The following is a 25,010-nucleotide window of genomic DNA, read 5'->3' as shown; positions in this document are numbered from 1 at the left end:
GGCATACTCTTCCCTACATATTTGCACATGCAGCTGGGGCCTATGGAATGTATCTAGAATATTTCTATCCAAAGCCACTTAGTGTTTAATGCTTACATAAGATCACTTAATTCAAGCATGCTCTTCATACATGCTTATTCCATATCTTTCAAGAGTCAATTCCATTATAGTGCATGGAAAAAAAAAATCATAGGAGAGAAAGTTTGAAGTTGAGTAACCTCGAAGGTTTCACAGTGGCAAAACTAAAACTAGAACCCAGATCTCACAAGTCCATAATCATTCTTTTACATGCATTTCCTAAGTGAGAGACATGTATCACTGGTGGTACATGATTTTAGTTGCTACGTGACATGGCATTAAAGAATACTGAGTCACAATGATGGGAAAGTTACTGCTTTTTAAATCTTTTTCTTTTTTCTTTTTTTTTAATTACTACAAAGAAATCTCATTTTGGTGCAAGTCAGACTTTACTATCTAGAAAAGTATACTAAAACTGGTGATTCTTATTTTCATGTTCTCCTCTCTCTTGAGATAACACTGTCCCTGACTCCATAACCCCTGTCTTTGCTTCCAGGTACATATTTTCCCTAGCTCATCTGACAACATTAGGCAGTAAGTCAGTATCTAATGCAATTGTGAATCAGGACCTCACCTTTCTGACAAACTGGAACACAGCCTTATTCACCTTTCCTATTTCTATTTCTGACTACGAAGATTCTAACAAGAAGTATATATACCAACTACATTCTTTTTGTTAAGCAGAAGCATCATGGTATGATCTAAAGTCCCTTCACTAAATACTCCCTAGCCATTCAAAAAGACCCAGCTTAAGACAGGGCAACCCAATAATCTAAGCTGTAGCTAAAGGGCAACAATGAAGCTCTTTGTGAAGTAGTTTAAAAATTTTGCTCACTGCTCTATGCATCTACTCATCTCCCAATCAAACAGCAGTTAAGAAGGTGGGCTGTGGAGTCAGAATGCCTAAGATCAAATGCCATAATCTATCCATTATCTACATGATTTTAGAAAATTAACTAAAATGAAGATTCCATGAGGGCAAGGATTTTGGTATGTTTAAACCCTGCTATTTCCTCAGTACCTGGCACATACTAGATTCTGAATAAGTATTTGTTGAGTAAATGAATGAAAACTTATCTAAGCATTGGATTCCTCATCTCTAAAGTGGGGATGACAACAATAGCTACTTCATAAGGCTGTCCTAGGAATTAAATTAGATAATGCTCATAAAATGTTTGTTATATTGCTTAACCATATACTGAGCACCAGCAAAGTGAGAGCTCTTAGTATACACAGTCAACAGATAAGCACTAAATACCTGTCATGTGCCATGCACCATGTTAAGCCCTGAGGATAGAGGGGTTGATAACCAAAACTATTTATACCCACCCAGTTTACTGTATACATTTAGATTTCTTTTCTTTTCTACTGTCTTCATTAACATGACTAAACTCTTCCAGGACACCCAGGCTCAGAAAGATAAAAATTGCACCTAACTCTGTTTCAGAAATTTCCAGAAAAAATTATTTAAATGAACAAACTGTTAGACTTTCCAAAAGACAACAAATGACTATTTATTCTCCATGACTCATGTCTCAATATCCTCACCTTGCTGTGACCAAATGACTAAATTCTAGTCAGTGGTACATATGTGGAAGTCTCCCATGGTAGCTTCTAGATACCTTCCTTAAAAGTCAGCTGGCACACACTCTGTGCTCCTCTTCTTTTTGTCCTCTTCCTCCACTGTGCTGTGGATGAAATGTAGATGCAGCCAACTTAAAACATGAGAGTATGTAAGGTCACATCCTAGACTTGGCAGAGTAGTGAGCTAGAAGTAGCCAGGGTCCATGAAGACTTCTGTGGGTCAGAACAGTAGCAGGCCCAAGAGAGGGAAATAAACTCCATCTAGTATAAGCCACTGTAATTTTGAGTCTCGTATTTATAATGCCAGTTGAACTTAATCTTACGGTGACAGAAATGAATGTGATAAAGTCCCTGCCCTCAAAGAATGCATTCTTTACTCTTAAACTCATAGCTCAAACCTTGTCCTACATATTCATATAATCTGTCTCTGTTGGCAGTGTCTTTCAAAGGCCTGGTGAAACAGGAAGTAAGACTATTTGTGGATGAAGCTGCAGCTTTTACTAAAATATTAGTTATCTGTAGAATATGTGCAACCTGTTCCAAATACCTTATATGGATGGTGTGAACTATTTGACCCTTATGGTCTGTCTACTGCCAGAAATGGATCACAAAATATTAGCAACTCAAATCCAGCAATATACTAAAAAGGATAATATATCAAGACTAAGTGTGGTTTATCCCAAATATGCAAGAATTTTTCAACATCTGAGTAATTTTCCATTTTAATAGATTAAAGGTTAAAAGTCCTATGATCATCTCTATTGATACAGAAAAGGCAGTTCACAAAATTCAACATGCATTCATTATGAAGACTTTCAGCAAACCAGGAACAGAAGGAAACTTCCTCAACATTTAGAGGGGATCTGTCAAAAACTTAAAGCCAATATCATACAGTAGTCAAAGACATTTTCTCCTTAAAGTTGGTAATAAGACAAAGCTGTCCACTCTTTTATTTAACATTGTACTAGATGTCCTAGCCAGTGCAATAAAGCAAGAAAAACAAATAAATAAAAGGACTAGAAATTGGAAGGAATAAATAAAAAGGTCTTTGTCTGCAGATGATCTAATTATATACTTAGAAAATCTTAACGCAGTCTATCCCAAACCATTAAACTACTAAGTGAACTTAAAGTTGCAAGATACGTGGTCAATATGCAAAAATCTATTTCTATATACCATCAACGAACAGCTGGACAATAGCATTTTTTACTATTTACAAATTACAGCAGTATCAACAACTTGAAATAGATAAAAATTTAAAAAATAAGTACCAAACCCAAACACTGAAATTACAAAATATTGCTGAGCGATCTATATAAATGGAGATGTATACCATGTTCAAAGTTGGAAGATTCAACATTGTGAAATTGAAATTCTTACCAAATTGATCTATGGAGACAATTAAAATGTCAATAAAAACTCTAGAAGGTTTTTTTTTTTTGTAGAAATTGATAAGCGGATTCCATATATTCACACATAGAATGGCCAAAATAATTTTGAAAAATAACAGTTTTAAAACTCACAGTGCTTGGTTTAAAGACTTATTATAAAGCTACAATTCATCAGATAATGTGGTACTGGCCACAGTACCACAGAGTACAGAGAAAAATGGATTAATGAAACAGAACAGAGTCTAGAAATAGGTCTAAGCATAAATGATCAACTGCTTTTTCACAAAGGTTCCAAGATAATTCAATGGGGAAAATAAAATTTTTTTTAAAAATAATTTTTGAACAACGGATATTCATATGGGGAAAAAATGAGCCTTGACTCCTACACCCTATACCATACACAGAAATTAATTCAAAATGGATCACAGACCTAAATATAAACGTTAATTTCTAGAAGAAAACATAAGAGAAAAATCTTTGCTACCTTGGAGTAGGCAAAGATTTAAGTCACAAAAAGCACTCATAAAAAAAGGAGTAAACTGATCTTTTTCAAAATGAAAAACTTCTCTTCAAAAGACACCATTTTAAAAATGAAAGGGCAAGCCACAGATTAAGAGAAAGCATTTGCAATACATGTATCTGATAATACAATTACATCTAGGATATTTAAAGAATTCTCACAACTTATAAATTTGGGGCCTTTTCAGGAAAATTACCCCAGGGCTGTTGTCTTACTGAAACATTATTAAACTATACTGAACTCCTAAGGGAGGAAAATCAGCTTTTATGATATTCAAAAGGAAAATTAAGACCCCTTCCAAGTAAAGTGGACCTCCATCTGGTTGGTCATCATCAACCGATTTTATTTAAATGAAAGGTAGAAAAGAGTCCAGTGAGGAGCCACTGGAAATGGGCTACTAGCTCAGGATAAAGTACTAAGGGACCACCAAGAGATCACTTGCCAGTAGAATCTGACCCTCTTGGATCCAAAGAGCCAAGGTGGTATAAAAGTAAAACTGATCTGACAATTCTACCATATGCACTGTTAAATAAGGTGGATTGGAGATTAGGAAAAAAGAATAGCTACATGTTAACCAGAAAGTTGTCTCAATAGAACTCCTTTAAAGCCCTGACACAGTGTGAAATGGAAAAATTCTGTTCAGTTTTTAAATTACTTTGAGGACTCTGGAAGTCCCCAGCTTATGACCAAGGTAATTCTAAATTCTATCCTTTGTTTCTAGATAAATAACTGCTCCCAAATGAGGAGTAGCTACTCATGACATCAATGCCCACTGAGGTTATATACTGAACCCTGGGAGTGGGATGGGATGGGGAGGGTCTGGAGGCTCTGGTCCTGACTGACCTGGGGTGGCGGAACAGGACCCAGTTACATTCAGAACCATGATTCCAATTCTCAATTGTTCATCTTCTGAAATTTAGCCAGATATGGGTTGACCATCCAGACCCTGCAAATGCCCTACTTAGATAACTAAAGGCATTCCTGAGCTCCAGCTGAGTGACTCAGAGTTTGGGGGAGGAAGCAGTTTTATAGAAGCAATAAAATAAACAAAGAGTTGATGTGAGGCTGAGTTACTATTCCAGCTTTACCACCAAATATTCATAGCTTGCAGTTGAAGACAGTGGAGTCAGAACTGGGTCAAAATCTTAGTTCTACATATAATTATATTTGAGACTTGAATCATTTATTTAACCTCTCTGAGCCTCAGATTCTTCATTTCTAAATTAGGGATGATGACAGCACCAACCTCATAGGGTTGATGTAAAGATTAAATGAGACAACAAGTACAAAACACCTAGCACAGCCCCAGAAAAAAAAGAGCTCTATAAATGATAAAAAATATATATATACATATGGGAACTGGAACAGAAACTCTGTCTAGGGTGGCCCAACTGCTTTTTATGAAGAATGGAAAAGAAAAGTAGGAAATGTAACAAATGAGGGCAGAAAAAAATAACATTTTGAGGCATCCAAATAGACACAATGTATCTTTGTTTAAAGGCAGGGGAGCTTATGGTTATGCCTCATCCCTATTACTTTATCTTTAAGGCTTACACAGTCATTCAGAGGACAATTTACCATTGTGTTTTCTGTGGACGTATTTTATGCTTGTTCCTAACTTCTGCTACTGAAAATCTTACAACAGAGTCATATTACTCATCCCAAAGTTCCCTGACAGTAACAATTTATACCATTTCATACCACGTAACAACCAAAATATTGTTTACCTACAAGTCCTTCCTATGTTTTTTTGATTATGAGTAAATATTACCACTATTTAGTACTGCCCAAGGTGGTAAAATAAAAATATATATGTACATTTTCCTGAATTAAGGAAACTAGTAAAGGTCATTACTATAGCAATGCAGATATCTGTGAGAACTTTCTACTTGATATTTTGAGAACCTTCACTGTTTTGTCAACCTGTCAAATGGTATCTAAGTCAGTTTTTAATACTTAGAATTTAAGAACTCTGCTATCCAAATATGTAGATTTTTTCCCTTGTTACCTTAATTTTAAATTGGTTTATGAAACCGTGCAAACACAGGCTTTACGATGATTATATGGACATTTTATTTAAATATACCTATGGTTAAGCTAACTAACACATTCATTGTTGGTGGTTCTAAGTATACTGCTTGTTTTCTTAAATAAAAAATATATAAATATATATATATATATATACTGTTTGTTTCCTTAAATAAAAAATATATTAAAATGTATATATGTACATGTATGCTTAAAAATAGTTTGAAAGCAATCATAAGACTTTTAATAAATTATACCTACTCGAGTAGGTATAATCTTTAAGAGTAAACTACTTTAAGAAATCTGTTACTTAAAATTTCCCGATAAAATAAACACTGAAAAAAATTTCCAATTTCCAAAGACTGCTTTGACAATGGTTTGGGACAGTTGGGTCATCCTAAGAACATGCCACCATGCTTAAAGTAGACTAGCAGTTGCTATGGTGGGGGTGAAGGATGGGGAGTAGGTTGGGAGTGATTGCTAATGGTATGGGTTTTTCTAGGGAGTGATGAAGTTATTCCAGTATTGCGATGATGGTTGTACAACCCTATGACTAAACTAAAAAATCACTGAACTGCATATTTTAAAATGGTAAATTTTAGGGTATGAAAAGTATGTCTCAATTTTTTTAAATAATAGCTAACTATAACAACTATAACACAAGTACCTTTAACTCCTTTTCCCATACCTTCCTTCACCAATCATAGCTGTTCCTTAGGTCTGACTTGGTCTCAGAACCCTTCCTGACAATGTACCATAGAATGCCACTCTGAAATGATCAGACTTCACACAAAGATGGCGAAACCTATTTGGCAATCCTGGGCCAGACACTGTCAAAGTGACACAAACAAATTGCTGGGGCCAACTAAAACATTTTTAACCATAAAGGAAGATGGCAGCTGAATCCACAAGAGGATTCAGGTAAAAAAAAATTGTATTCATCCCAAGGTTAAAAGTTGTGTTCATTCCAATCCTGGATCTTTACATTAACAATATTATATACCAACTAACCCCAAAAAGCAAGCTGTGGATACCTCAAAACAGAGTTTTCAGAAGTCACCAGGAGGCTTCCTTTCTTGTCTTAAACTAACCCCATACTGGATGCATTCTTAAATTCACTTCTGACTGGAGACATCTGTAAGAGCTTTCTTTCACTCTAAAGACCTGGATTGTATTTAGTTGCCCCTTTCATACATCAGCTACCTCTGATTTTTTCTTTGACTGATACTATTAACTGTCTCCACTTCAGAGAGTGGAATGTCTTGTGATACCAATCAAAATTTGGCACAGTCTAGCCCACCCTACATCCTCTATCCCCAACACATCCACGCCACTCGACCATTAGTGGGGATCCAAATAGATTATAAAGTTTGGGGCATGATGGACTACTACAGAAACCCTTCAGGGGGCGGTGTGACAGTGGCTCAGTGGCAGAATTCTTGCCTGCCATGCTGGAGACCCGGATCCGATTCCCGGTGCCTACCCATGCAAAAGAAAACAAAAACAAAAACACCTTCATGGTTAACAATGCATTTTTCTGGCCCCCTAACCCTCATCCAGACCACCATTCCCACAGAAGATTTGCGAGTTCTCACAGAGAATGAGTTCTCAGGGATGCCTCTCTCTTGCACAATGGACAATGGGCAGATGTTTTCATTACTTACACCACAGCATGAATGGCACTGATTACAACATACTGGACATTTTGAAATGATCCTGTTTTTGAAGTCAGCCGTTTACAATGACAGTTTATAAGAATAAGTCCTTGCCATTTATTCCTATATGCACAACTTCAATCTGTAAATGGGACAAGAAAAACTCCCCTTTGGCAAATCTCAGTTTACATCCTCTAACAAAAACAAAAAAATGAAATCCATACCAGTGACACTATTTCTTTTGGTAAATTATGCCCATGATATTAGGAAGATTAGGATGGTATATATAATATTCAGTAATTTCCTGGTTATTTTAATTAATATAATAAAATTATGTATAAAAATGACAAGTATTTTCTATTGTGTATCTACTAAATGCCAGGCATTGTACTAATGTATTTTATATACATCATCTTTATTCTTCACAATAATCCCATAGGGAAAATATTATCATTCTTATACTAGGTCTGAGAAATTAGAATTAAGAGATTATAAAACATGCCCAGGGTTACCCTGGAATTACTATCAGTGAAGTCAGAATTCAAACCCAGGTCTGGCAGGCTCCAAACGTCATGCCTTTTCACCTAAACCCTTGTTAGAGCTTATTAATTCAAATGTCAATCCATTTCAATTAAATATGTACTGTCTAAAGTAAGGTGTCAATACCTTTTTCAGATCCTTACTTGATTAATTTAAATGGCAACTCTGAAAGTTTTCAAAGGAATGAAAGAACATGCTTTTAACTGCCAACATTTGTTTTTTAATAACAAAAAAAACCCAAATCATCAGATATAAAGTGGATATTTACAAAACAAAACTAAAATGGAGACCATAGGGGATAAACTATTTGCTAGTAGATAAACCTGAATATTTTCACTGGCAAAGTCTGTTGTTACACTTTGTACTCTTGACACGTCACTTGTACAAGCATTTCACAATTCCTGACCTCATCAAGGGGATTTAGAACATAGAACTTTAGAACTGAAAGGGTCCTGAGAGATCATTCAATCCCACTTCCCATCCCACTTCAATTTACAAATGAAGACTGGTCCAGAATGGTTAAGCTCTTTGCTTAAAGTCTGCACTGCTGGTACTGACAAAACCAAGTCAGAAATCCAAATATTCATATTACTGTCAACTCTCTGAAACAACTCTTTTCTACCAGAGACATTTTCTTTCCATAGTTCTACCATGTCCAGTAAATTATAATTGTGTGCGAAAACTGTGATCTAAAGGTTTTTCAAGATTTTTAAATTTTTAAGGAAATTAAAATCTATCATTACTCAATGTCAAAATCAAATCAAACATCTCCATGCCATTAAAAATAGGAACCAGCTCAGGTGATCCTAGATTTGCAATCAAAAGGATATCAGTCAAAAGTGTGAGTAATTTCTGCTTCCTTCTGGAATACATGAGACTTTTACAGTTCTTTATTAGTCTGCCATTTCCTGTTGCACAATGGACAAACAATGGGCAGACTGTCACCAATGTTTTCATTAATTACCACAGGCTGAATAGCATTGATTACCACATACTGGACCATTTTGAAGTGACCCTACTTCCTTTGTTCAAACAATATATCTAAATGTCTCAGTAAAGAAACACATTTATTCAGTTTTCAAGAGAATTAAGAGATACCTGGACCTCAGGAATTTGAATTGAATCATTTTGTTCCAATAATTATTTTATGACTTACCCAACTTCCCCTTGTGGCTTGTTATACTTTTAGCATTATGTCTAGGCAGGAAAGAAATCCCAAAACTCCGAAGCAGTTCCAAAAAACTAAACATGTTACAGTCAGGCAAAAGGGCTGGCTGGAAAGTGGTAGTGAAAGGTAGCAAAGTAGGAAAAGAAAAAGGAGATCAAGGACAAAAATAAAAGCTTGAGGGAAGAAATTCCAACTTCTTCCCTTTTCCTTGGGAAAGCTTTCCCTGATTCCATGAAAGGTATCGGTTTAAGGCCCAAAGACATTTTAGAGGATCTTTTGACTTCTTGAGATGCTCTTATTCTTCAACAATTTGTTCTCTGAGTAGTTAAAGCCTCCCTCTCTGCAATCCCTCCAGGGTAATTTTAGGGAAGAATGAAGCCCCTCGGCAATAATCCACTCTCTGGTTTCCCTGACTGTGCCTCTCGGACTACCTTAATTATTACCATAGCAGTTCTCTGAGATACCAGTAAAAAGCCCCTTTCTCAAAAATGTGATAGGGAGTGTGGAAAAGCTACCTTAATAGTAAAGTTGTCATTTTAAAGATGTAAATGTAGGGTTTTAAGTGCAGCTGTAGCTTATAAGTCGGCTTTTGAAAACGTACAAGTATTCTGTGAAGCTATAAAGAGACTATTGTAGAGAACAACCAGAACCAAGAGAGCCCACACAGCCCCGAGACCTTTGGAAATAAAGAAGAAAAATGCTCCAGGGTGAGCTTCATAAAACAAGAAGCTGGGAGAGAAAGCTAGCAGACATGTTCATGTGAGAGAGAAACCCCAAATTATACTGGCCTTTCTTGAGTGAAGGTAACCTCTTTTTGGTACCTTAATTTGGACATTTTCATAGCCTTAGAACTGTAAACCTGCAACCTAATAAATTCCCCCTTTTAAAAGCCAAAAAGAGAGAGAGAGAGAGAGACTATTATAAAGTAATACTGGGTCAGGGAGAACAGGCACTAGGTACAGAAAGAAGAGGAGCTGGGATGTAAAAAATGCTTTGAATAAAGAAGTGAAAGAAAAAGAAAAAGAACAGAAGAAAAACCATGGGCTTTGGAGTCCTGGATACGGCTCTTGAGTACCAAGTTCTACCATTTAACAACTATGCAACCCTGAACAAACCACCTTTCAGGTCTTTGAATCTCAGTTTATCTATCAGATGCAGATGATGTGTAAAATGCCTATCCTAGATGTGGCACATGGTAAAAGTAAAAAAAAAAAAAATGACAGCTATACTACCATTTCTATTACTACTACAGTAGAAGAGGAGGTAGAAGAGCCATGCTGGGAGATGGACCGGGTAGAGGGTGAAGAAAATTGGACAGCCATACCAGTAACCTGGATTCCCTTTTCTAATGTCCAGGACCAAAAGGAAATTAAAGTAAGTATGACCTAAGCGAGATCTTCAATATTTTAAAATCTGAGCTAAGGTGACTAGACAATAAAAAAAGGGACTGAATATGTGTTCTCTGATTTCCTTGTTCATGTACCCAAACTATCCATAATCACAATCTCTTTTTCACTCTGTCTAGAATACAGACCTTGGAGGTGGCCTGGAGGTGAATATCGTACAGCTAAAATCCTCTATCTTATGTGTGAAGAAAGAATCAGAGATATCCAATTTGATGATGATGATGATGATGATATTAACATGCTAATTTGTTATATCTGGTAGTTGTCACCAGAGCCTGGGTTCCTATGCATGATGCTGGATGACCTCTCATGACATGTGAAAGCTAGATCTGGAGTCCAGAGCCCCATGGCATTTCCCATGTGGAGAGCTGAAGTGGCAGCCTGACTTTACTACATAATTTACCCAGCAAACATTCCCTGAGCACCAGGGAAGAAGTGAGAGCCCTTCTGACCAGGAGAGACTGCAATATGTGCAGACTATTGGCACATGGCTGGACCTTGATAGGAATGAAGGATTAATCAGGCAGGAGGAGGCACTGAAGAACGTACAGAGCATGAGTGGAACCAAACAGCAGTCTGAATTTAGTGGATAATTCATGTATGACTATTATAAGATGGAAAGGTGAGTGACTGATTACAAAGAATCTAAATTTCAGCAAGGTTTAAAGGAAGAATTCTTAGACTTCCAGGTGGGGAAGGGAAGAAACTGAGCTACCATGGAGTATAAGAAGAAATCATTACTGAAACTATGCTCTAATTGTATTATAAATGCACCTACTTCTACAGAAAGCATAATATCCTGCAACTGCCTCCTTGTTGATCTTGCTATCTATGAAATAAATTACTGTTACTCTAAAAATCATCCTTTCATTTACATATAGCACCCCATAGCCCTGCAGAACACTTTCACATTCACTATTCCATTTGCTCTGGGTTGCAGGTTGGCTGTCACCTTAACTTTTGGCATTGACAATTTTTAGTAATGGTCTCATAGGACCTTACACTGGTGATAAGCTCTCTACTCACACACAGAATGAGAACCGTGGAGTAACACCAAGGTGTCAACTAAAGTCTTAAACAATTATTAAAGCAGAGTTTGTTGGCATGGACCAAAGAAAATTAACTGTTGCTTTAAGCTCTAGGGACACATCCAGGAGAAATCATTTGGGAATCTTTGAGCCCTGAAAGAATTAGAGATGTTTTTAAAGGGAGTATAGATTTGCAAATGTTCTTCCAACTTACAAGAGAGATAGCAAAAGACTCCTGTTGAGAACATCCAGATAAGTATGACAATGAGCAGATTGTTAATGATGAATGGAATCTTTGGAAGTATGATTGTTATTGGTCAAAAAATTTGATAAATTTTGGGCCCAAAGAGTTATGAGGAGGAGTCTCCTAGCTAGCTATAACTAGCCTAGAGGTCTTGGTATTATAAGATCTCTTCTCAGTAAGGCCTTCCCAGGTCCCCCTCCCTAAAATATCCACCCCAGAGACATTTCATATCCCCTTTCTTGCTTTACTGTGTATGTATAGCACTTATCACCATATTATATTACATATTTCACTTGTTCGTTCTTTTTGTTTTGTTTTGTTTTGTTTTACCTTGTATGGTTTGTTTCCCCCAGGGATGTAAGGTCCACAAGGGAGGGATTTTTGCCTTTTTTGTTTAGTAATACATCCTTAACACCTAAAAGATAGCCTGGCACAGAACTGAATGAGTTAATAAATGAAGTAGACATGTAAATGCACATGCATACAAACAAAGTTCTCAGAGGCAAATTTTAGGTCAGTGGTCAAAGATCTGAAAGCAGAACAGAAGCCTCATAAGGTTCATACATTGTAAGAAAAACAGAGAATATATATTTCTAATCGGAGAAAAAAAAACAAAAGTAATGTATGTTCATGACAGAAATTTAATAAAATACAGGAAAGTAGAAAAAAAGCAGGCTTAAAAAATAATCTCGTCACTAAAGAGCAACCACGATTAATTAGCTGTCGTGTTTCCTTCTAATTTGTGTTTAAGAACATATAACACAGTCGAGATCATATTGAAGATACAATATTACGTCCTGGTTTTCTCACTTAACGTTAAAAGCATGTCTTTTTCTAATATCACTTGGCTTTCATTGGTAGAAAGACTTAATTAAACCAAGTGAAATTTACCATGGAACCTTGCACCAGCCTTTCTGAATCTCACAGCTATATATATACACGTTGGGAATACAAATACAGAGATGACACAGATGTTCAAAATTTAACATAACCACAGCACACATATAAGACTACATTTCCTAGTTTCCTAGTTGGTGTTAGCCATGTGACTGAGTTCTAGCCAAACTGATGTGTAACATTTGTGAGTGTGGTTCAGAAGAACTTCCCATTTGTGTAATTTCATTTTTTCTTTCCTTCCACCAACTGGGTGCTATCATCAGTGTGGTCTTTGGGGACGGCAGAGCCACAAGATGGGAAGAAGATGAATCCCTGAATCACTTGATGGAGCGAAGTCACCTGCTAACCAGAAACATCCACCTTGAACATATGAGTATGAAATAAACCTCTGCTGTATTTGAGCTATTACACATTTTGAGTCTTTTAATGCTGCAGCTTAGATTACCTTACCTAATATAACTCTCATAACCTTTTCTCAAATAGAGTAGGAAAGCTTCTCGGTCACCAGTATTAAGATACTGAAAGATAAAGATACAGAAATAACTGAAGACTATAATCAGTAGTTATTTAATAAATATTTATTAAATGTCCTATGTGCTAGGCACTGTTCCAGATACTGCGGCACATTCAAATTTGCTAAAATTCACTGTTTTTCTTCACAGAAAGAGATATGTGATGGTGAATATATTTTCCTAGCCCTAGGTTCAGTTCTCATACCTGTGTACCCTTAATACTGCCTACCCATTGGCTTATAGGCTGTAATTACTCTGGCATTCCTCACAAGAGAGGAGGCTATGTGGACCTTACCCTTGCCCACTCTGGCAGGCTGGAAATGAACTGGGGGGAGGAGAAGGACAAGAACTCTGGTGCTTAGTATATGAGGCGAACACTAGGAAAGCTAGCAGAGACAGCTATCTAGCGGTACACCTAAGAAGGGCAAACGGTGGGGGTGGGGGAACGGGGCTGCTACTCACGAATTCTCATATGACAGTGTCCAGAATGTTAAAGGAGTTAAATCCCTGAGCAGTCAAATAACTGGGCCTGGCTCTGCCTTACCAAAAACACAAGCTTACATTTCCAATTGGAAGTAATAAACTAGATTTGGCCTCTTCCAGGATTTTTGTCTTTTGGCAGGATAATGCTGGTATAAAGGAAATGTGGGGCCAAGCCCAAGGAAGCATTGCAGAACATACCTTACAGCCACACAAACCAGAATTAGGTCAATCCCCCACTGGTATTTCCTGACAGGTAAGGTACCAGTAGTATTTCTTACTGAAAATAAAGGTTACCCAAAGGACAAGAAGAGGGGAAGAGGGGAAAACTATACTATACTATACACCAAAGTAACTTGTAAGAGAAAAAGAGAACACAAAACTTCTTGAAATGCTTTGCCTCGGTATTTCAGCAAAAAAACCCTGACATCTCAACACTCTTGTCAATACTTATAGTTTTAAAACAAGCACTCCAAACCAATCTATAATCTGAGGTCAAGAAAGTAGCAACTGTTGCCAGAACATGTTTAAAAGCAGCAACAGAAATCTAACAATGTCATCATTTAAAGGTGATTCAGTTCAAGGTGGAAGGCACAGAGTGAATGCTAATTCCAGTTCAGATAGTGGTTCTCTGTGAATGCTATGAGCAAATCATTTAACCTTGATCAATCTCTCCACAATCCTCATGGGAGGAAACAGTACAGGAAGTCAGATCAAATACTTGGAAAACAGCTTCAGCTAGGTCTTAAACATTATGGTACCTCTGACAGAAAGAAAACCCTGCCAACTTTGTGTGCAGGCCTGTGAATGGTAGCTCCCATGCATTCCTTCAAACACTGGTTGACTGCCTACTGTGTGAAAAGGAGTAAGTAAAACTGAAAGGAGGGATTCTAAAGAAGTAGAACATTAGTAGGGTTTAGTAGAAAAGAGGATCAGCAATCAGAGAAGACTCATTTTCTAATATCATCTTAGTCATTAACTAGAATAATTTTTGGCAAATCCCAAATAAACTCCTAGCACTTTGGTTTCTTTATTTGTACAAGGAAAGGCTTAATCAGACAAACTTTAGGTCCTCTTCATAATCCTGTGTAATCATACGGCTTTCTAAGACTTGCAATGCTTTCTTACCTACTTATCTGAATTATGCTCCAATGCTTCATATTGGTTTATGCTAAAACAACCTTCTTATCAACATATCTAAGAATTTAAAACAATGAATTACTAGAATCATATCATGAATTTAGTGTCAGGGCCCTGAAACAAGCATACAATAACTGCTACAAAATAAATCTAAAATAAAGCTTTATCTTAGTTAAGAAGGTATTCTAATCTATGAATCTGCTGACAGTAAATAGTGTGGGGCAGAAACATAATTTCCCTTACGCAGTGATCCAGGTCAAGAGAAGCTCCAAATGCCTCAATTACGACTTCCTGGAGTTCTGTATTTGCCATCTACCTGATTCTGTGCCCCACCCCTAAGGAAAGCACACATATGGGGAAGAAGCATGTTCCTTTCTCCTTTGCCTTACTGTTAACTCAAATCTCAGTGATAGATGTGACCTATAACTGAAAGTGCTTCTCTGCCAACTTGAATCACTAATTAGAAATGATGAGATATCACAAACAATCACTGAAAAGATAAGAAATGACGTATCCACAGCCTTGAAGCCAAGGACTAATCATTTGGCACCATCTAGGTCCACATTTCTCAAGCAAGACACTCATATTCCCTAGGAACCAGTTTGTTATCCACCAAGCAGATAAAAAAATTAACAAGAAAAATTCCAAAAATCACACATTCTGTGGTTCTTAATGCAGAGTTCTTTGAATAAGTTTACCAAAATCAAGCTAGCTTCTTTTTTCCTGAAACCCAATGTTAATTTTCTTTCAAAACTGTTCCCCCACTCAGCAACGTTCCTCTCCTTCTCTTCATTCATTTCCCAAATCTTATTTTCCTTTAAGACCTAGTATAAAATTCATGTGCTCCAAGATATCCTGATCTTTGATTTTTATAGAACCTCTGTTATAAATCACAATTGAGCAAGCTCTACCTATTCTGACTTGCCTTTTATAATACTGCTCTATTGATCTGTGCTCCCTCACCTAGACTGAGCTCTCAGAGAGGTGGGACTTCAATAGCTTCAAAAGCTGCTTAGCAATGCTGGCTGGTTGACTGTGGGGCCATCTATAGCCATTAAAGAAACTAGCAGTCAATACACATCACAAAGCTTCCTGACTATGAAAGAAACTATTTCCAGTCTTCCCCCCTCTTACATACACAAATTTGTAAACACATAAACTTTCATTCAAGAGGATCATCCAAATTTAACAACAGGAAAGCTTAGCTAATTCCTTGACTTTCTTTTATCTGAATCAGAAATGGCTATAGCCATGTTCCCACTGAAGCAAACTTAAGTGATCATAGGCACCGTAACTTTATGGGCCTCTTCTGGTTTACCTAAGCTCTATACTTCCATTAAGACATAGTGTCCATGGTTATTAAGTTCCCCTACTTTTCACCACATATAGGATGATGTTACTTCCTCACACTTTTAACCAAACTTCCAGGAAACATCTGGAATAATATCAGAGAGTTGGCTTTTTATCAAACCTACATCCTATGCTTTATTCATTTGGAGATGACTAATTCTAACCCTCAGGTTTGAAGTAAGGGCATAAATGAATGTGTATGTTTCATGAGTTTGCTAATACTTAACAAAAGGGACAGTAAAATGAAAATCCTAAAACAGCATTCACCTCCCTCCACCCTGAGAGAGCTACAAGGTCGTGTGCAGTACTCTAAGTACTGTTCTCTGTTTTACAATAACCCTAATTAACAACTGACTATTCGACGCACTCCCAAAGTTCCCCAAACAGAAATCTGAACTCGGCTTAGGTTTTGAAAAATGAATGCTCTAGAGACCAATAGAAGAAAGGTTTATTTTGGTCTGGAACTGAAATTTTCTGTCACGCATAATCTAATTCAACCTATCTGTATAGCTCATTTGAACAACTAAAACACAGGGAGCACAGAATAAGAAAGAGGTCCTTTCTTATTTAATCCTGTATAGATTATTGTAATACCTGGATATATCCTAGAGTATATTAAGTAGACAATAAAAAAAGTATTGGCAATATCCCCTGAGGGATGGGAAAAAGAATATGGAACTATTAAGCCTTACCATCATAGAATCCTCTGATACCGTGTCAAACTTTGGGGACACCCAAATCAATGGGCCATGCCCTCAATGATGAGGCTTACTCTTGTGAAGCTTATGTAGGTAGCAGAGAAGCTTAGAATACCTATAGGCATGCCTAAGGGTTACTTCTGGAGGACCTCTGTTGTTGCTTGGATGTGGCCTCAGTCTCTCTAAGTCCAACCCTGTGGGTAAAGTCATTGCCCTCCCCCATGTGGAACATGACATCCAGGGGTGAAAGTCTCCGTGATGACATAGGAGAGGACCCCCAAGGATAAATCCAGACCTGGCACAGTGGGATCAACAATTCCATCCAGACCAAAAGGGGTAAAAGAAGTGTAATTAAAGTATCAGTGGCAGAGAGAGTTCAGATAGAGTCGAGAGGCTACTTTGGAGGTTGCTCTTGTGCAAGCTTCAGTTAGACCTTGCTACCTATCATGACCTGCCAATCCCCAGCTGGAGCCATTCCAGGCAGTCCTAAAGAACACCTACGACAATATATAAGATTCCACAAGGGTTCCATGCACTGGAGTAATTTCCCAGAAACCTACAACCTCCAGATGGATCCCTAGTCCAGATAAGTCCTGAAACCTAGCCCAGCTTCTCCAGAATATCAGACAGTTCCATCTCCCTACCCTGTATTAGTGACAGATGCTTCCATTAGCAAAAATTTCAAACTACCATAGCCCAAACAGTCCTAAAGAGAGAGATGGAAAGATCAAAGATGACGGTGGAGTTATACAGAGAAGGTAGGGTTTAAAAAATGAATATGAATGCTGAATTATTAAATTGATATCTCTTTTAGTCTCCAGTATTTTAGAGCAGCTAGAAGTAAAAACTTAAAATTGTGAAACTGTAACCCATGTCAAAGCCTGAAATATGTTCTACAACTAATTGTGGTACTGTGCTTTGAAATTTATAGCTTTTTTGTATACATGTTTTTGTTTTTTTTTTCACAAAAAAGGAAGGAAAAAAAGTTGACTGTGATGATAAAAAATGTTTAAGTCCTCTAGCTTCCTATATTCTGGAGCAGCTAGAAGGAAAAATAGGAGAGGATAGCATGGTAGCCCATAACAAACTCTGGGATCTGTCCTATAACCACTTGTTGAAGACTGCTTTGAAAACTATTGCTTTTTTTTTTTTCTATGCTTTGTATATATATTATACTATACAATAAAAAAAGTAAAAAAAAAAAAAAAAAGAATGCTCTAGAGCAGTGATTCTCAAACCTGACTACATATTAGAATCACCAATGACAATTTCATAAATATCGTTGTTCAGCTTCTCCTATCCCCATATCTCAAATACCTTCAAAGATCTGGATCTAATTGGTTTGGCATAAGAGCTAGGCATCAGTATTTCCTTAAAAGCACTTGAGCTATACTTAATGAATTAATGCATCGTTGTTAAATATTTTAATTATGTTAACAATATTGAGGTTTTGTTTTTTAAAAGGAGTTCTTGCTAGTGGAAAAACTGGTGAAATTCAAATAAAGTTTTAGTTATGTTAATAATATTGTACCATGTCAATTTCCTGGTTTTGATCATTGTATCAATGTCTTGTGTGATATTAACTTTAGGAGAAGCCAGGTGAGAACTATAACGCAATCCTCTGAATTGTTTTTATAACTTTTCCTAAGTCTAAAATTAATACAAAATAAAAGGGTTTAAAAAGAGTTCTTTACTTTTAAAGATGCATGCGGAAATATTTACTAATGAAATCATATGTCTGGTATTTACTACAGAAAAAATTAGATGGGGATACAGTAGGGAGTGAGTGGGGGGGGTATGGGCAAAACAAGAAGGTACACTACTTGTATTAGTTTCTACTTTTGTGTATGTGAGAAAATCTCCACACTGTACATAAGAGGAAAGAATGTCCCAGAAGATTCTAATGTATAGTTAGGGCTGAAAAATCACTCCTCTGGAGTCTTAAAAATATGGTATAATGAGTTCTGTCTGGTACAAAATACTTTACCCAGCTCTTTGACATTGAGCTAATCACTTAATTTTTCCGTACCACAGTTTTCTAAACTGCCAAATCACAGATATGGATTAGCAGGCCTTTTAAAAAGAAGATAAGAAGCAGCAAAATATCAATTTATTATTCTAAAATCTTCTGAGAGTTAATGTTGTTCTAGTATGCTAGCTGCTGGAATGCAACACACCAGAGACAGATTGGCTTTTTTTTTTCTTTTTTTTTTTTTTTTTTTTTTTCTTAATCAAAAAAAAGAACAGAAATTAACACAACATTTAGAAATCATTCCATTCTACACATGCACTCAGTAATTCTTAGTATCATCACATAGATGTATGATCATCATTTCTTAGTACATTTGCATCGATTTAGGAAAAGAACTAGCAAAACAGCAGAAAAAGATATAGAATGTTAATATAGAGAAGAGAATTAAAATAATAATACTAATAAAAATATATATATATATAAAGGAAAAAGAAAAAAAACAAAAACAAAAGATACAAACAAACAAACAAAAAACTATATTTCAGATGCAGCTTCATTCAGTGTTCCAACATAGTTACATTACACTTAGGTATTATTGTGCTGTCCATTTTTGAGTTTTTGTACCTAGTCCTGTTGCACAGTCTGTATCCCTTCAGCTCCAATTACCCATTATCTTACCCTGTTTCTAACTCCTGCTGGTCTCTGTTATCAATGATATATTCCAAGCTGATTCTCGAATGTCGGTTCATATGAGTGGGACCATACAGTATTTGTCCTTTAGTTTTTGGCTAGACTCACTCAGCATAATGTTCTCTAGGTCCATCCATGTTATTACATGCTTCATAAGTTTAGTCTGTCTTAAAGCTGCATAATATTCCATCGTAGGTATACGCCACAGTTTGTTTAGCCACTCGTCTGTTGATGGACATTTTGGCTGTTTCCATCTCTTTGCAATTGTAGATAATGCTGCTATAAACACTGGTGTGCAAATGTCCGTCTGTGTCTTTGCCCTTAAATCCTTTGAGTAGATACCTAGCAGTGGTATTGCTGGGTCGTAATCCATTCTGCCATTCTATGTCTTTTGATTGGGAAATTCAGTCCATTAACTTTTAGTGTTATTACTGTTTGGATAATATTTTCCTCTACCATTTTGGCTTTTGTATTATATATATCATATCTGATTTTCCTTCTTTCTACACTTTACTCCATACCTCTCTCTTCTGTCTTTTCGTATCTGACTCTAGTGCTCCCTTTAGTATTTCTTGCAGAGCTGGTCTCTTGGTCACAAATTCTCTCAGTGACTTTTTGTCTATAAATGTTTTAATTTCTCCTTCATTTTTGAAGGACAATTTTGCTGGATATAGAAGTCTTGGTTGGCAGTTTTTCTCTTTTAGTAATTTAAATATATCATCCCACTGTCTTCTAGCTTCCATGGTTTCTGCTGAGAAATCTACACATAGTCTTATTGGGTTTCCCTTGTATGTGACGGATTGTTTTTCTCTTGCTGCTTTCAAGATCCTCTCTTTCTCTTTGACCTCTGACATTCTAACTAGTAAGTGTCTTGGAGAACGCCTATTTGGGTCTATTCTCTTTGGGGTGCGCTGCACTTCTTGGATCTGTAAATTTAGGTCTTTCATAAGAGTTGGGAAATTTTCAGTGATAATTTCTTCCATTAGTTTTTCTCCTCCTTTTCCCTTCTCTTCTCCTTCTGGGACACCCACAACACGTATATTTGTGCGCTTCACATTGTCATTCAGTTCCCTGATCCCCTGCTCAAGTTTTTCCATTCTTTTCCCTATAGTTTCTGTTTCTTTTTGGAATTCAGATGTTCCATCCTCCAGTTCACTAATTGTAGCTTCTGTCTCTTTAGATCTACCATTGTACGTATCCATTGTTTTTTCCATTTTTTCTTCTTTGTCCTTCACTCCCATAAGTTCTGTGATTTGTTTTTTCAGATTTTCTATTTCTTCTTTTTGTTCAGCCCATGTCTTCTTCATGTCCTCCCTCAATTTATTGATTTGGTTTTTGAAGAGTTTTTCCATTTCTGTTTGTATATTCAGCATTAGTTGTCTCAGCTCCTGTATCTCATTTGAACTATTGGTTTGTTCCTTTGACTGGGCCATATCTTCAATTTTCCGAGCGTCATCCATTATTTTCTGCTGGTGTCTGGGCATTTGATCAGATTTCCCTGGGTGTGGGACCTGGCTGGTTGAAAGGTTTTTCTGTGAAATCTCTGGGCTCTGTTTTTCTTTTCCTGCCCAGTAGGTGGCGCTCGTGTCGCTTGTCTGTCTGTGGGTCCCACCAGTAAAAGATGCTATGGCTCCTTTAACTTGCCAATCCGAATCTTGCAGTCGGCCCGGGAAACCGCGCGTGGAGGTGGGGGGGGTCGCCGGCCGCCGCGGCTTGGGGGAGTACTGGTCCAAATTGCCCAGCTGGCCCGAGACACCAAGCGTGTGGGAGGGCCCCGCTATCCAACGTTCCCAGTCAGACCGGGGAGCCACGTGCGTGGAGGGGACCCCAGTCGCCAGCCGCCCCGGCCGGGAAAACACGCGCCCCTCGGGTATCTCACCGCAGCAGATTCTCCCTGCCCGTTCAGCCGTTCCAGAATGGGGTACGCTGTCTTTTTGGTCTCTGTCATGGCTCCAGGAGCTGTTTCGTATTGCTTCTGTTTCTTTAGTTGCTGTTCTGGAGGAGGAACTAAGACCCGCGCGTCTTACTAAGCCGCCATCTTCTCCGGAAGTCCAGATTGGCTTTTAATAAAAGGGGAATTTATTTTGTTTGTTCTTCAGAGGAAAGGCAGCTAACTTTCCACTGAGGTTCTTTCTTATGTGGAAGGCACAGGATGGTCTCTGCTGATCTTCTCTCCAGGCCCCTGGGTTCCAACAACTTTCCCCAGGGTGACTTCTTTCTGCATCTCCAAAGGCCTGGGCTGAGCTGCAAGTGCTGAGATGAGGAATGCCAAGCTGCTTAGCTGTGCTATGTTGCAATCTCTCATTTAAGCACCAGCCAATTAGTCAAAGGTCACTCATTGCAGCAGGCACGCCTCCTAGCTGACTGCAGATGTAATTAGCAACAGATGAGGTTCACGTACCATTGGCTTATGTCCGCAGCAACAAGACTAGGTATGCTCACCTGGCCAAGCTGACAACTAAATTTAACCAACACAATGTCATAGTTAAGTTCTAGCTCAACAGTCAAAAAATGGTAAGATTTATGTCTACAATAGCATTCCAAAAGAATGTCTTAAAAATTCACCTGAATTTTTTGCTTCTTTCTTCACAAAAACCTGTGGGGTAAGTAGTGATAATTCTTCCCACCTGACAAATAAGAATTACTGAGTTTTTCATATTCTAAAAGGGTAAGAATACAATTAAGGGAGATTATATCTCAAGGCTCTTGCTTTCAAAAAACTGATAAGCTAACTTGAAAACAAAATATATATTATATGCAGGAAACACATAAAGCCAGTTCCAAGATAGAATGTTGCTGGAGCTAACCAGTATGCAGGACTTTACATATACTAATATTGAATGATTTAATCTTCACTCAATCCTTGGGGTAGGTTACTACAATTAGCACCATTTCTCAGATGAGAAAACTGAGACAAATAGAAGTTAAGTAACCTGCCCAAGCAAATAAGTGGTAAGCCAGGACTCACACTCCTGCCATCACATTTTACCGCTAAGAAAGACAATTTCCCCAAAACAATGGGACAAATTTCAAGTCTTAATTAGAAAATGACTACGTTCTATAAACCTGGGATCTATACTACCTAATAGAAAAGGACTCAGGAGGAACAGGGAATCAAAATAATGAGTCAGCAATGTTATTTCCTCCCACTGTACATTACCTCTTTGATCCGTTTAACCAAAGCATTCTGATCAAAAGCAACCGCCTCTGCACACTGATGCAGGTGATCCTGATACCGGAGGCAGAGCTGCAATACCTGTTGAGAATCCAATTTCTCCAGCTTGGTATTGGTTGGGGAAGTCTGTCCACTCAACAGCCCTTCAAAACAGAAAAAAAAAAAAAAAAAAAAAAAAGGAAATTACTACCAGTAAACTGATGAATCAAGGAGTAGTTTCATAAGTTCACTGAGGATAGGGTAAGAGACAATTTAATCTTGTACTGCTTCCCCTGCATTAATTTTCATACTCAAACCTGCCCTGGAAAGTAAGTATTATTAGTTCCATTTCAGAGATGAAGAAGCCAAGACACAGAGGTTAAAAGTAACTCTCTCAAAGTTACATAGTAATTGGGTTCTCAAAGATAGACCTCCTAACCTTTTCTTTATATGACACTACCTACATCAAATTATCAGTACTACATATTCCTTTCTGATTAAAAACCTTGGAAGATATATTTACTCAATTTCTTCTAATAATTAAAACGGTTACCTGAGAAACTGAGAAAAGGTAATAAGACATGCAAAGAAACACTAGCAGGAGATGCTGAAATGAAAAACTATCAACACACCAAAAACTTTTACTCGTTACATTTCTTTTAACATCAGATTAGTTGTATAGCCATTAAACTTCCTTACATTTGCATAGGACTTTGTATTTTCAAACGCTTTGATAAATAATTATCTTACTTTTCTTTTAAAGTGTGTAGAATATGAAAATTATTACACTTACTGAAGGAAAAATCAATTAAAGAGACTAAATGACTTGCCCAGTGTTCCACAATAAAGCCCTAACTAAAGAGCTCCAGCCTCCCTGACTCGTTCAAGTGCTTTCTGCCAAGCCAATGGTTCTCAAACTTTGTGGTGTAGTACTCCTTTACATTCCCCCAAATTATCAAAAGCTTTTGTTTGTGAGTTAATTCTATAGATATTTATCTTCTAGAAATTAAAAGTGAGAATTTTGTTTTTTTGGCATGGGCAGGCTCTGGGAATTGAACCTGATTCTCTGGTATGGCAGGTGAGAATTCTGCCACTGAGCCACTGTTGCCTGCCCTAAAACTGAGAAAATTCTAAATTATTAAATCATTAAAAATAACAATAATAAATGCATTACAGGTTAAAATAACATATTTTAAGGAAAACGGCTATATTTTTCAAATAGGACTTCTGGGAAAGTGGTGGAATAGGATAGATCGAGTTCACCCCTGATCCAAAGAACACCTAGAAAAGGGACAGGAAAAAAGACCAGGAGAGCAATTCCAGGGTGTAAGTGACCGGGGAGAGTCTTCTACACCACACAGAGATACCCTGGCTGAAAAAGCAGAAGAACTGAGATGCAGAGAACCAGAGAACCACCAGCTAGTGCAAATAGCCTAGCGCATACATTTCCAGACAGAGGCTGGGAGCCGTCAGGAGTGCACGGACAGGGAGATGGACCAAGAAAGAAGGCCAAGCCATACTCCTTAAACATGCTACACTCATGTGTACCACTCTCATGTGTATCTCAGCCAGATCCAACTCTCCCACACAAGTGCACAATCTTGCCCCTCCTCTCCTGAGACTCGAAAACCCACTGCCAGTCCCCTGACACCCTTCGTCTCCTTCCTGCCCCCTGCAGGCAGTCACTCAGCCCATACAGTTGCTATACCCTGCCTGGCCACCCCCCTGAGCTCTGCCCACATACACATTAGAATCTGCCCCCCAAATGTGTGCATGTGCACATACCCACCCACGCCACACGCCCTCAGCTATGGGTAAGCGCTGACCTGCACATCTGCGCCACACCTGCCCCCAGCCCAGGCAGGTACAATCCCACCCCACTGCCCCTGAGCTCTGGAACAACTAATCAAAAATGTTCATATAACTTAACCAAGTAAAATCAGTGGGAGGGCTAATAATAAAAAGGAGATTAAGAAGATACTAGAAGAGCATAAAAAGGAATTTGAAAGAATAAATAGAAAAACTGTAGATATCACAGAGATTAAAGATGCTATAGACCACATAAAAAATTTAACAGAGACTTCCGGAGAAGATGGCGGCTTAGTAAGACGCGCGGGTCTTAGTTCCTCCTCCAGAAAAGCAACTAAAGAAACAGAAACAATACGAAACAGCTCCCGGAGTCACGACAGAGACCAAAAAGACAGCGTACCCCATTCTGGAACAGCTGAACGGGCAGGGAGAATCTGCTGCGGTGAGATACCCGAGGGGCCCGCGTTTTCCCGGCCGGGGCAGCTGGCGACTGGGGTCCCCTCCACGCACGTGGCTCCCCAGTCTGACTGGGAACGTTGGATAGCGGGGCCCTCCCGTCACACTTGGCGTTTCGGGCCAGCTGGGCAATTAGGACCGGCACTCTCCCAAGCCGCGACGGCCAGCGACCCCCGCCTCCACGCGCGGTTTCCCGGGCCGACTGCCGTG

At 38.0% G+C, this 25,010-nt stretch overlaps 1 protein-coding gene and 1 long non-coding RNA gene across 8 annotated transcripts in view; one reads left to right on the top strand and one right to left on the bottom strand.

The window, feature by feature from the left end:
• The window catches only part of BORCS5 (BLOC-1 related complex subunit 5), a 222,749-nt gene that overhangs the window by 53,368 nt on the left and 144,371 nt on the right, over positions 1–25,010 (bottom strand). For all 7 annotated transcript variants that reach the window (XR_013179549.1, XM_077170102.1, XM_077170101.1 and 4 more), the window contains exon 3: positions 22,542–22,699. Coding sequence is in view for 6 of the 7 variants with exons in the window: in XM_077170102.1 (XP_077026217.1) it covers positions 22,542–22,699 (158 nt within the window). In the remaining variant the exon portion in view is untranslated. The remainder of the gene's footprint in view (positions 1–22,541; positions 22,700–25,010) is intronic.
• On the top strand, positions 872–12,942 carry LOC143691523 (uncharacterized). The gene is made up of 3 exons (XR_013179550.1): positions 872–1,068; positions 10,490–10,992; positions 12,803–12,942. It is a non-coding gene; the product is annotated as an uncharacterized LOC143691523 (long non-coding RNA).

Source organism: Tamandua tetradactyla, chromosome 7, assembly GCF_023851605.1.
Source record: "Tamandua tetradactyla isolate mTamTet1 chromosome 7, mTamTet1.pri, whole genome shotgun sequence".
NCBI lineage: Eukaryota > Metazoa > Chordata > Mammalia > Pilosa > Myrmecophagidae > Tamandua > Tamandua tetradactyla.
The sequence above is the reverse complement of the archived record's forward strand: the minus strand, read 5'-3'. Positions and strand labels throughout refer to the sequence as shown.